Consider the following 12,879-nt stretch of genomic DNA (forward strand, 5'->3'; position numbering starts at 1 on the left):
GCACTCCGTGGGCAGGGCTCTCCACTCCTCTGTTGCAAATGAAGTGGAACATGTTTGTACCTCATTAAGCAAAACCTGCTAAGCTGTTCCACCTCATGCTGTAACTTGGCAAAAGCAGAAAGCCACACACCACCTTAGATCTGAGTTTTCTGCTTGCATCACCACACAGCTGGTAGAGTGTGCAGCTTTAAAAAAGCCCGATTTCCACTGATAGTTAATGTATCCTTTGGCCAACACAGCATGCACTGACACAAGGTGTGTTTGCAGCCATTCACCCTCACATGGAAACCTCCACATTAAAGAGATTTTTTTGACCTTGGGCTCAGGACCTGCCCAAGGACTGAGGGGCACCATCCTCACTCCAGCACACACTTTGGCTTCTGTTTTACACCAACAGCTGTCCAACCTTGCTTGCAATATCATGAGACTATCACACAGGAATTTTAAGATGTATAAACTCCCTTCATTAGAAACTATTATCCCTACATAAAGTCTATAACCAATTTAAGAGACTTTACTCCAAAGAACCAAATTTTGAAAGCTAGATTGCATGACATTAATAAAATTGAAAGTAAAAAATGACTCAAGAGCCCACATGAAAGGAAAACATTAGGCAATAATAACCTGATGGTAAGAGGAATTTTTTTTAGCAGTGGTTACAGATAACTAAAAGCAGGGTGGCAGCAGCAGGTGGAAGCTGTGGTTTAATCTCCAGTCTCTTACCAGAACACACTCTCAAGTCTGCCAAACCATAACTGGCCCTGTAGGTTCCTTCAGATGCTTTATTCCCAGGCACACTATGGCATTCACATTTTCTGAACATGATTCCTTCACCCACGGTTTTTCTCCTGGGAAGCCAAAAGGCAGGGAGAGGCTTCAGAGAAAAGACAAACAATTCCTACCTCATTTGCTTCTCCTGTGCTGTGCTCATGTGGAATGTTTGGAGATTGTTTACCCACAGGTGATTGCCTGATTGGATTCTGCTGTGAGTTGTTTTCACTCTTTGGCCAATCAGGGCCAAGCTGTGTCAGGACTCCAGGGAGAGTCACGAGTTTTCATTATCTCTTTAGCATTCTGTAAATATCTTTTCTGTATTCTTTAGTATAGTATTCTTTGATATAATATAGTATAATAAAGTAATAAATTAGCCTTCTGACAACATGGAGTCAGATGCAGCGTTCTTCCCTGCCACAGGGCTCGCTGTGAATTTACAATAGCACATTTCCCCTGTGCTCATTACAGGACAGGCTCTATCACTACTATTTTTCCACAAATGCATCAACACCTTGGACCTAAGTCAGGCCCAATACAGAGGGAGCAGGGTATTAAGGGAGCAGAAGGCATTTGGTTTTACATCTGGATTGTTAACTTGGAAATCTGAATGTGTGACTGGGATTTCAACATGCAGCCTCATGTATCAGCACAGGATAGAGCTGGGAGTCCTTCAGTTCATAGCCAGTGTGTTTTCAAAGAGGGGCTGTTTTAAGGATTCAGTCATGTCCAGCTTCAGGCGATTTTTCTGAAAAGCCCAGTGGTTGCCTGGGCAATAAAGGTACACCTGCTTCTAACAAGTGACATAAGAGGAAGGAATGAGTAAAAGAAACCCACACTTCCCCTCACAAAACACCCAGCACTCTCTTCCCTCATCAAACTCCACATTCAGCCATGTTTTTAAATCACAGTTCTGTGATGAAGCAGAGTCCTGAGACACTCCAGTGGAAACTCAGTGCTGGGGAGGTCTCCTCTGACAAGCAGATGCTGGCGAGCCTGTGAATTTGGCATCTGGCTGCCCAAGTCCTGCTGGGCTTGACAGAAATAAGTCAGAGGGGGAGCGACCAGTAATGGGCAAACTTCAAGCTGAAAACTCTGGTTTGAGATAATGACTCTCTAACTTTCCTTTCAGGGCCTTTTGTACCACCCTTCACAAGCCTCAGCTGTGAGCAGCAAGAGGTCATTTCGTGCAGTTCTTCTCAAAGAAAGCCACCACATGCAGGGATTCCCAGGGCAAGGTGTGAACTGACCTGCTGGAAACCTCTACAGCAGTTTCACAGGGCCACAATTCCTGACCTTTCGGACAAAGCACCACTCAGCCCTCAGAATCCACTCCCCCACACTTTTCTTTATTGAAACAGAAAAACACATCTAGGCTGACAAGTTTATGAACTCCTTGCTACAGCCCAAAGGATCCCATGTCCTAGTCCTGGACTGAAATTTTAAGACCAGTCCTTCTCTAAGAATGCAAGCCACAAGTTTCATTCTCAAAAACGCCAGTAAATGAAACACAAAGTGTTCAGATTTATTTGGAAATTCACAGTTTCTAATGGCACTACAGCTCTGTAGTTACATACTCTTGCTCCACAACATTGGATGCTGCACTCTGGTGGTATGAATTTTCTTCATCCAGGTTTGACATTCTTCTGAATTCATGTTCAACACGTCTGGTTCATGTGCTCTGACTGGCTAATTGTGCAGATCAACTCTGAAAGTACATCACTTTGAAGTACTCATAAACTAACAAGAAAGCAGCAAAAAAACAAAGGCTTTAAATAAGTCACATTACATACAATACCTAGGAAAGGCATCACATCTGTTAAAAAGGGTACCACTAAAAGTGCTCAATAAATTAACTTATTTTGTACAACGTGAACCTGTAACACCTGTCAAAAGGAATAACCTTTTGTTTCACTCACTCAGAACCACACTCAGCAGTTCAGCAACCACACATCCTATAGTATCCAAGTACACAGTCACAGTCAAAATAAAAAACACTTGAGTATGAAATACCAGCCATACCAACACTGCACATTTGTTAGCCAATACAAAAGCAAACGTTATGGAAACACCTGCTGTGAGCCAGCCCCAAGGCTCAGACTCCCAGGCTTGGCAACACCAACACGCCCAGAGCAGGCTCTGGGAATGCACCCTCACATTCTTCAGCACAACAGCAGTGAGCATTCCTCATCCACTTCCTCCAGAGAGCTGCAGCAGGCCATTCAGGTGACAAATGCATTCCTCAGCCTCCATCACCAACAGGAAATCCTCAAGAGCCAACGTCACTGATTCTGCACATCAGAGTAAGCTCTGATTGTGACTGAAGGTGCAAGTAAATACAATTGCCATCCCTGGTGAGAGATTTTCCTGAACAGAGTTTGCAAAACAAGAATCTAGTCAGGCAAGTCCATCTCTTGGTATTTTTACAGTATCCAGTCCACATTACTAAGTCCAGCCGAAGGCCAACATGTCCCTTTACAGCACTGTAGTGTTGCATCTTCAAAAAAAGCTAGAGAAGTTACAAAATAAATCAAATGACAAACAATTGTATCTCCCCTCTTCCAGTGGCATTATAAATAGACAAAAGGCACATAAATATGGGAAGGTGCAAGAAATAGGAACAAAGCTAAAGGAAGAGGATTAGGCTTTTATCCCTATTCCACCCAACAAACTGGGTTTCAAAAAATTTCTGCCCCAGGAACTGTGAAAAAAAACCTTTATAAAATGAACCCTGCCCTCCCTCCCCCCCACGCTGTTCTCATAGGAAATTATCAGCCTTGTAAAGCTGCAGCTTATAGCCAAGATTGACACAATCCCATCTATTTAAAAAGGCAGAAACCAAATTTCTGAATACTTTCCAATGAGTTGAGCTCTTCGTCTCCCACTATCCTCCCCCAGAATACCACAGACTGTTCTCAAACGAACAAACACTCTCCTGTTTGAGAAGTTCAGCTAGGTTTAGATGTGTCCAGAGACTGTCGTGACACCGAGTGTTCCCACTGTTATATCTTTGTTTCCTTTGATTATGTCATGCAGGCTTGGCATCGACCCCGACTTAGTCTGTATTAGAGTTTTTATAAGCTTCCCTTGGTCTGAAACTTTCGACCGCCTCCTCTTGATAGCTCTCTTCTCAGTCTTTGTCTTTTGGGTCTGCCCGTTGCACAGGCTGGTGCACGCTGAGATGCCACAGAAATAGGACTCGTCCGACTGCGACGATGTCTCGGAGCTCCCCTCTGAGGGAGGGCCCTTGTAGGAAGAATGATAAACCTCCCCAATGTTAGAGAAGTCCCTCTGGTTCGTGAAGGGCTTCCTTCCTTTGATCTCCCCGTTGGCTATCGGGTGCAGGGGCTCTGTCGTTGGCTTAACAGTCTCTGGTTTTTCACTTTTGTACTTGCAACGCTTTTTCTGAAACCACAAGTGAAAAAAAAGAAATGGTTAAGTTCTGGGAGGCAAGGAGAGCATGCAAGCCAAGCCTAGGAACCAGCAGAGAGAGCAGCTGAGACGTGCACCACCTGCCAGCACAAACACCTCAGCCCCAGGGTCACTGTGATATTTTATGAAAATCCTTTGGTTAGGGTTTTCTGCTGAGAAGCCTCAGAAAAGAAGAGTAGACAATAACCATCTGATGGCTGTGGAATGTGGTCTGGAGATGGTTTACCAACAGGTGCACCTTTGATTGGTCTCATGTGAATTGTTTTTACTTAATGACCAATGACAGCCAGCTGTGTCAAGGCTGTAAGCAGTCATGAGCTTTTGTTATCATTCTGTTCTATTCTTGTCTAGCCTTCTGTATCATCTCTCTATTCTGCAGTATAGCATTTTTAATATAATATTATATCATAAAACAATAAATCAGCCTTCTGAAACATGGAGTCAAAATCTCATCTCTTCCCTTGGTGGGGTTGCCTGCAAATTCCACACCCCAGCAGCTCCCTCCCCACAGGCTGAGACTGTACCTTCTTCTCTGGGGAAAACTTCAGGGGCTCCACAATGTACAGATCCTCTGGATCCACTGCAAGAGAGAACAGACACTCAACAGTGCTGACACTGCCAGCTCTAGAGCAACACAGTCCCAACTAAACACAGCATGACAAAATATTCCCCTGAGCAGGCACATTTCTCCCTCTCTCCCTTTCTAAGTTGAGGGGGCCACAACACAAACACTGTAACTGACAGGGGAATTTCTCTGTGTGCTAAGTAAAGTCAGCACACAGAGAAATTCCCCTGTGCTGTCGTGGCAGCTGCCAGTGACACACACCTGGAAAAGCCCTGGCTTTCTCAAAGTTATGGCAATGGGAGAGGTGCAAAGAATATCCTTTGGAGGAAAGGAGGAGTCAGTGAGTGTTGCAGTCTAGGCAAACAAACTGCTCCCAGTGTAAGAGTGTGTCATGGGCAGCCTGCCCCAGACAGCATAGATGTGCACCTACCAACAAGGCAGGTGTTCACACTGACCTGAGACCAGTGGGGAGAATTTGTTTTTTCTTTCAAAACAATGCTTTTCCCAATCTATACCTTAGCTAGTGTTCATGGCATCACACTGCCAACTCCAGAGTTGTAATGGAGTTTTATTCACAGGACAAACTTGTGAGGCAAGTTTGCTGTACCCAGAAGAGCTGTGTCAGCAGGAAACTTGCTAGTTACTATGATCTGCAACACTTGCTTTTGCATGGCACTCCTGGCCTCAGAAATCAAAATTCAGTTGTCCCAAATCTACCATGAATACTGCAAAGATCAGATCATTCCTCGTACCCAAGCCAAGATAAATGGTCTAAGTTTTCTTACTGAAGTTACTAAATTTGAATCCTAAATACCTGCCAAGTTTTAAACACGGGCTATCAGGACTTCAGGAAAGTAGGACACTCAGACTTCCCACGTCTGGCATTTCCAAGACAAAAAAAAAAAAAAGCTACCTTCTGCAAGCGTCACAGCTTTGCAGACCTGAATGCCTGCACTGATTGCTCCTAACCCTAAAAAACCATCAGCAAAGCAGAAGAGATCTGTAGCAAAAACTGCCTGTAAGGTTTTAGCATAATTCAGCACAGTTCTCTGAATATCTGGTAACTTGTTCACAAACCACCTTACATTACAGAACACATACACGAACACAGACACATTGTGCAGCACTAAGAGCAACACCACAGACCAGATGTATGATATGAATAATACCTTCTTTACCAGCTAGCTGAAAAGACTGGGATCTAACCAGTGGAAGGGAAGTTCTTCTTTTCAAATTCATATCATCATAGGAAGAGAAACACCTAGGAAATTCCAGAAAGCTTTTTTAACACATTTTTCTCAGGACTTTGTCATGTACGTTTCTCATTAAAAATCATTCTTGGCAGAAAGACAGAATTGTCTGCTGAGGTGCCCAACAAAGCCTGGATATCAGGCACAGTACTGTGTTTGCTACAAGTTACCATGCCATGTTTTTCAAGTACAGTAGCCCCAAAATGCTCCTAGGAGAGTGTTATGACTGAGTGCCCCTTGCTATCAATTCTGTGTTCAGAAAGAAAACTCAGAATTAAAGCAGATGTGCCAGTACCAGCAGACTTAGGAAGCATTAAAAAAAGCTGCAAGAACAATTAGGTTTCAAATATAAACACATTACCTTTTGGGGCTAGGGTAGTGATTGCTTTTGGGAATTTTTGAGAGGTAATCTTCACAGAACTGAGAAGGGCTCCTGCACCGCTGAACAAAAAGCACCAAGCCCAGGATGAGGCAGAGAACCAGAGAAATCACCAGGTAAGTCTGGCGGTCAGAAACCTGCAGGGATTGGAGACAACTGCTGAAGGCACAACAATTCCATGGCATTGCCATTCTTATGTTTTAAGCTCTAAAAGACAAGTGCTATGTTCTCGACTCACTTTTCTTTAGTTTCACTAAACACCTGTTCATGTTTCAGTAATTTTTCTGAGGTTTGATGCAGTCTATTGGCTGTGCAGCACTCAGGAGTGAAGGCTGAATCCTACTAGCTGCTATCAGGACAAGATTCCCCTGCCTCCAATATCAGCACAACTACAGAAGCTGCCAGCCCCTGCAAAGAGCATCCCAATCTCCTTGAAAGCAATACACTTCCCATAAGAAACCAGGCTCAGAAAGTAAATTCTCTGGTTCACAGCTGACATGGATGCAACACTATGGCAAAACTAAACTGTACTTTTTATCAGCTGGCACTGCAGTACTTCACAAAATACCTTTATAATCACTTGATTCAATGTGGTTTCACTGACCACAGCACTCAAACAGGAGCTCATCCAGCCAGGCATCAAAGGAGGAGTCTCACCAAGTGTTAGCTCAAGGGAGGTCTTTGGCAATACCCACAAAATATATAAGATCATGTTTATGGTACTGCTTGAAATGTCAGGCAGGCAGAACATAAACACTGGAGAGAAAATGTTCCTAATATTGTTGCCAAGATTTCCCTAATCTCTAAAGATGACATTTGCCAGCAAGGAAAGGAGAAGGGTGCCTTGGCTCAGACTACAGTCACGGGGGCTAGGGGGGCTGCAGTAACTATGACCAATTTTGCTGTGACCAAGACAGCTCATGTCACTCAAATCTGCAGCCAGAAGTTTCAGATAGAGTAGGCTGAAAGCAACACAGCAGACAATTTAAAACTCCATTTGAAGACTCTGGTCTCTTCAAACAGATGTGTTTAGGCATCCATTTCCTCTGGATTGTGATTACCTCACGTTTCAGCTCTGCCACGGTTGCTGACAGATTGGAAGCCAGCTGGGTCATGTTGGTGAGCTGTGCTTGTAGCAGCTGGATTGCCTCTGTCTGACGCTGATCCTGTGGAGAACAGTCATGGGCATGCTGTCAGTGGCCAGGTTCACTGTCACCAGCCCTCATGGCCACAGAATTAGTGTTCTGTCTGACACAGCAAGGCACTCAGCAGCCACACAGCCTACCCAGCATTGCTTCCAACACAGTGCTCACATAACGTCTTTGTTTGTCAACTAACATTTCCTAACATTAGTCCAAGTGCATCTCATTAAAGACACTTCTGCTGTCCTCACCACGAGCAGAGTGAGCAGGCAGCTCCACACAGTCACTGTTAGGAGGCCACAGAACACACACACAGCTGCCAGGCACAGCTCCAGTCCAAGGCTGATGCACAGGACAGGAGCCCACACCAGCCAGGAATGGCTCCTTCCCAGCTAACAGCTACTCCCTGGGAAGAGCCCTAACAGGACTCAATCCTATGAAAAATTAAGGAAGGTGAGCAGAATACCAGGGGGGCTAACTTCAGACTGACCAGCACTGATACTCTTCCAAAAAAAACCCAAACCCAACCCAGAAGAGGCAACACATGAGAGCTGCCATTTTCTTCACTGTTCATGGATGAAGAAACTCCAGGCCTGGGACTGCACTTCAGAAGCTTTCAGACAGTCTGGGATTAAGTCTGCTATGCCACATGCACAGCTGCTTTAGTGAATGTTTAGCACAGCAGTTACTGCTCAATTTCACAGCTGCTCAGGAAAGCCAAGATGGCAGAGCAGGGAAAACCCACATTTTAAAGAATGAAGTAAAGTTTTTGTTCCATGCACAGCATTTTTGAATGCACATTTAGCCTAAGCCATTACTGTACCCCTCTGCCTTTCTATAGGCTCAGTCTCTTCAGCAGCAGGGAAACTGTCTATCAATACTTTAAATCAGATACAAAAAATGAACCAAGTTTAAAAAATTGTTTTGAGTGCAGTTACAACGAAGAAACAAGGGTTGGAACTGACCTGGATAACTTTTTCATTGACAAAGACATTGAAGAGTTGTAGCCACTACCAGCTGACAACTGATCTTTAAGTACAAAATCAGAAAACAGAGCTGAAAATGGCTTTATTCTGAAACAACTGAGAACATGTCTAAAAATCTTACAATGAAGAACAATAGGGAAGCATGGAATGGATGCTCTTAAAAGGCAGATATACAGCTCAGTTGAAAGAGGATTTCTGCACCTCCGTGCAACTCTTCATTAAAAGCAAGCCTTTCTAACTAGGAAAACACCTCAATACTCCAAACAAATCATACCTGCTCTTCTGCTATTCTTGAGGTGTTCTGAAGTTTTATTATCGTTTTATTGAAAGCCTTCTGCATTTCTTCCATTTGTTTTCGGTACCTAAAACAAAAAGTGTTGAATGCTGAAATGTTAGTGCACAAAACTCCTCAGCTTAGACTTGTCTTTAAGTCTAAAACATGACTGACAGCAAAAACCTTCTCTTTGCCCAAAGAGCTTTATTTAAACATCAAGTGGTACCTGCTTTTAAATTTCACAAATAAAACAGATGTCACATTTGTTTTGGTTTTTTTCCCCCCAAGGTTATGGTCCAATCTATTTCAACACTTTCAAGTGCCAATTTACTGAATTCACTCTGCACAATAAATATAACTGTGAGCCCCTTCTTTGGAACCAATTCTGAAATGGGTACATTTCCCCACTCTCCTGTAGCTAAGGAACACCACAGATAAACACCAATACACAGAGACATCCTTCACAGTAAACTCTTGGTTCCCTCTCCACAGCCACTTTTTCAACTGGAGTTACTACAGATAACAGGGTAGTTTAAGTGGAAACAATTTAATAAAAAAGGCATTGTAGGTGTGTGACATTCAGTTCAACAGTAACAGAAGGATGTGGCCTTTGGTAGACAGAATTATGGACAGAATTAGTGCCTATATCCTGACAACACTTCATCCTTTTAAAAAACCCACAGCAACACTCCTCAAAATAAAACAAACAGGATTTTATCTGAAATACAAAGAGGGAAGAAGCCCTGATTCACACAGGGTAACTCCAACAGCCACCTAGGCTGAGTCCCTTCCTGAGCTTTCCATAAAGCTTTAAGCTGTGATTTACTGCTGTACTGCACTAAGTGGTTTCTTTAGTTATTGTTTTGCACTGGGTGATCTTGTTTTGCACTGAGTAGTTCATACTGTCTGTTCCATACACACCCCCCTCCCCCAAGCCCCAGTGGAGATGGTCTTGTCCCGGGTCAGTCCCTCCCATCACCTCTATCCCACTGGCTGTAGCCCCTTCTCCTCTGCCCCTCTTCCCCTGGGTTTAAAATCTCCTGGGACGAGACCCTCTGGTCTCTTTGGTCTCTTTCCCCCCAGGGACTCAGCCTTGTCCAGGCAGCTCCCATCCAGGACTAAAGTGGGGCTCTGGGCCCGAGAGGAAAGAGCTCCTCGAGTCTTTTACTTTTCTCCTTGTAAGGCTGTGAGGGGCCGAGGGTCCAAAGCTGGCCAGATCAGGCCCCGAGAGTTCAGCCCTTACAATTTCCCCTCTGCCCAAGCTCCCCTGTACCTCACAGCCTGGACTCCTCCCAGCCCTGCTCAGCCTCACCTCTGACTGAGCTCTTCCAGGTAGCGGCTGCTGAGGGACATGTTGACCTCCAGGGCCTTGATGCGGTTGTTGAGGCGCATGAAGACAGATTCCTTCTGGTTGGATCCATGAACCAGGTTCCCGTTGGCGTAGCCCAGCTCTGTGGAGTTCTGCAGCTCAGCATAGAAATCTGTGGCTGTTCTCTGTGGCCCCCCTGAGACCGGGAGTGCCAGCAGAGCTTCTTCTGCCACCTGCTCGTCCTCCTTTGTCTCGGCAGGCACAGGAGGCTCAGCAGGAGGCACAGCAGGTTTCTGCACTTCTGGAGTGCTCTCCTTCCCTTCCACAGCATCACTGGCTACCACATCTGCTGTGCTCTCAGGCTGCAGAACAGTCTCTGTAGGCTTTGGAATCACTGGGGTAGCAACAGGCTCTCTTGTGCTCACCTCCTTTACCTCAGTGGCCACACTGGGCTCAGGGCTTTCTTGTACAGCAGAGCTCTCAGCCTTCTCCATTTCAGTGCTGAGCTCTGGGACATCCACTTGTGGAGTCACTCTTGGTGCTACCTGGCCTGAGTCTTCTTTTGGAGGCTCCAGCACCATGTCTGTGGTGGGGGATGGCTTCACTTCAGAAGTAACTTCTAGCAGGAGGGACTGAGAGACAGTTTGAGGATGGCTGGGCTCCAGCTCAATGGACTCTGTGGTCTCATTGCTGATCTCCTCGTGGACTGCACTGAAATCAACTGCAACAGCAGACCCAGGGGGTTTCTCAGCTTTGCTGTCCACTTGCTCAGGCAGAGGGTCCTCTGCTGCTGTGTGGGCAGACTCAGTCAGAGCTGGCTGTGGCTGCTGCACATCCACAGGGTGAGCTGGCCTCTCTTCCCCTCCAGTTTTACTGTGCTGCCGATGCATGGCTGCTGCAACCGAGCACCACTTCAGCAGGTACTCAGAGAAGGTGGAAATGCAGCACACTGCTGCCATGTCACTGCAGTACTTCTCTGTCTCCAGCTCAAACCATGCTGCTGCCTCCTCTTCCTGCTCATCACTGGACAGCAAAGTTACTGTGGACTGGCTTGTATCTTCTTCATACTCCTGCACTAGCTGAACAATTGGGCTTTCTTTAGTCAAATCCACCATTAATTGCTCCTTCTCTATCTGTGGAATATCTGTAGTAACAAGTCTACAACAGAGTTAAAAAGACAAGGTGTCAATTCAATACTTTTACATCCCTGCTATAGAAGACTGTGAAAATAAGTCTTTCAGAAAATTAGCAAGGCTTAGTCCAGTGACCAAAGGCCAGTTTTGAGACCGAAATTCTGCAAGGTAGTATTTTCTCTGGTGATTTTCAGTCCCAATAGGCAAACAAATTATTTCAAACACTGCCTCTTAAACAGTAAGCCTTCTCAATTAGATATTGCCCCTTCCCTCACCCCTGAGAAAAGCCACCAGTTCAAATCCTCTTTTTCACACAGCAAGCATCTCACTCTGCTGATGCAATCCTCAAATACAAGAATCACAACATTCCCACTCACCTGCCTGAGTCTCTCAGCAAGAATGATAGAAAACTGTAAAGCCACTAAATACAGCACAAGTCATATCTTAACATTTAAGAGGCAGGGTCTTGGCCTTAAGCAGCCTAATTATCAGCAATTGTAATTACTAAGAAACAGACTCTATACAGAACTTCTTATCTCAAGCTCACTCTGTACATTTGCATACATGTTTTCATCAAGAGAAGTCTACCAAAGTATAAGCTTCCAAATCAGAAGTTTATACAAACCAGAAGTTTATGGCAACACATTTTACATTCCTAATTAGTCTCCCTTACAGGAGACAACAAAACCTGGACCAATATGAAGCCAGTTTCTGTGTCAAAACAAAATACACCATAATGGAAATAGCTATAATAGACAGCAACAAAAACACTGTATGTCTCTGGTTAGTGCCATTACCATATTACAGATTTTACCAAATACTTATTTCTTCCCTTGTTTAAGTCTGCATGCCATATCTGAGCATCCTACTACCCACGATTGCAGACTGGCCCATGTTTGTCTCTGGTTGGAGCACATTACAAACACCCCAAGAGCAGTCACTTACTCTGGTGAAGGAACAGGTGTTGGTTCAGGCAGTCTTGGTGCAGCTGTTGAAGTTGCAGGGGTGGCAGTGACATTTTCAGACACACTTTTGTTCCCAGCTGCACAAAGGAGGAAAATGTGAATGTGGCAACTCAAGAACCATCTTTGTTTTCAACAAATTCTGAGATCTGGGTTTATTATTGGTGGGTTTTTTTTGATGATTAACTGTGCTACCAAATTAACTGCAGATGCCATCATCCAAAGTTATCTGAATGAAATGCTACTGAGGGTTTTTGACTATGGTGTTGTGAACAGTCTCAAAATACTTCAGAGAAATAAGCAGCAAGTTAGGACTTCACAACTCCAGCTGGGTAACAGAGAGTAAAGATCTCCAAGAAAGCTGAACAAGCACATGTCATCTTTGTACGGGTCTTCTTCTCAGCAAATTCAGCATCTTTGTTCCACTTTTCACAGTCACTAGGTCCTATGACACTAATCAGATGTGTCACAAAAGGTGAAAAAAGTCATTTAAACCATGACACACTGACTCCTCACCAAAAAAAAACCCAAAAAAACCCAACTTAACAAAGAAATGCAAACTTCCCATTATGCTTTTGTTCCAGATTGCAAGGCAAGATGTATTCTATCAAACACCTGTATGGCAGTTGCCATGTGTCAAGTGGGCAGTTTGCCTTATCTCTCTAAGTGATCACAA

At 44.5% G+C, this 12,879-nt stretch overlaps 1 protein-coding gene across 2 annotated transcripts in view; it reads right to left on the bottom strand.

The window, feature by feature from the left end:
* Window positions 1–2,275: 2,275 nt before the first annotated feature.
* SUCO (SUN domain containing ossification factor) overlaps window positions 2,276–12,879 on the bottom strand; it is a 39,776-nt gene continuing 29,172 nt past the window's right edge. For both annotated transcript variants that reach the window (XM_059854653.1, XM_059854651.1), the window contains 8 exons: window positions 12,187–12,283; window positions 10,112–11,266; window positions 8,800–8,887; window positions 7,459–7,563; window positions 6,380–6,534; window positions 5,938–6,029; window positions 4,728–4,783; window positions 2,276–4,176 (listed from right to left, as the gene is read on the bottom strand). In XM_059854653.1, the coding sequence (XP_059710636.1) occupies window positions 3,730–4,176; window positions 4,728–4,783; window positions 5,938–6,029; window positions 6,380–6,534; window positions 7,459–7,563; window positions 8,800–8,887; window positions 10,112–11,266; window positions 12,187–12,283 (2,195 nt within the window). In that variant the 3' untranslated portion in view covers window positions 2,276–3,729. The remainder of the gene's footprint in view (window positions 4,177–4,727; window positions 4,784–5,937; window positions 6,030–6,379; window positions 6,535–7,458; window positions 7,564–8,799; window positions 8,888–10,111; window positions 11,267–12,186; window positions 12,284–12,879) is intronic.

The sequence above is a fragment of the Haemorhous mexicanus genome, chromosome 9 (genome assembly GCF_027477595.1).
Source record: "Haemorhous mexicanus isolate bHaeMex1 chromosome 9, bHaeMex1.pri, whole genome shotgun sequence".
Classification (NCBI taxonomy): domain Eukaryota; kingdom Metazoa; phylum Chordata; class Aves; order Passeriformes; family Fringillidae; genus Haemorhous; species Haemorhous mexicanus.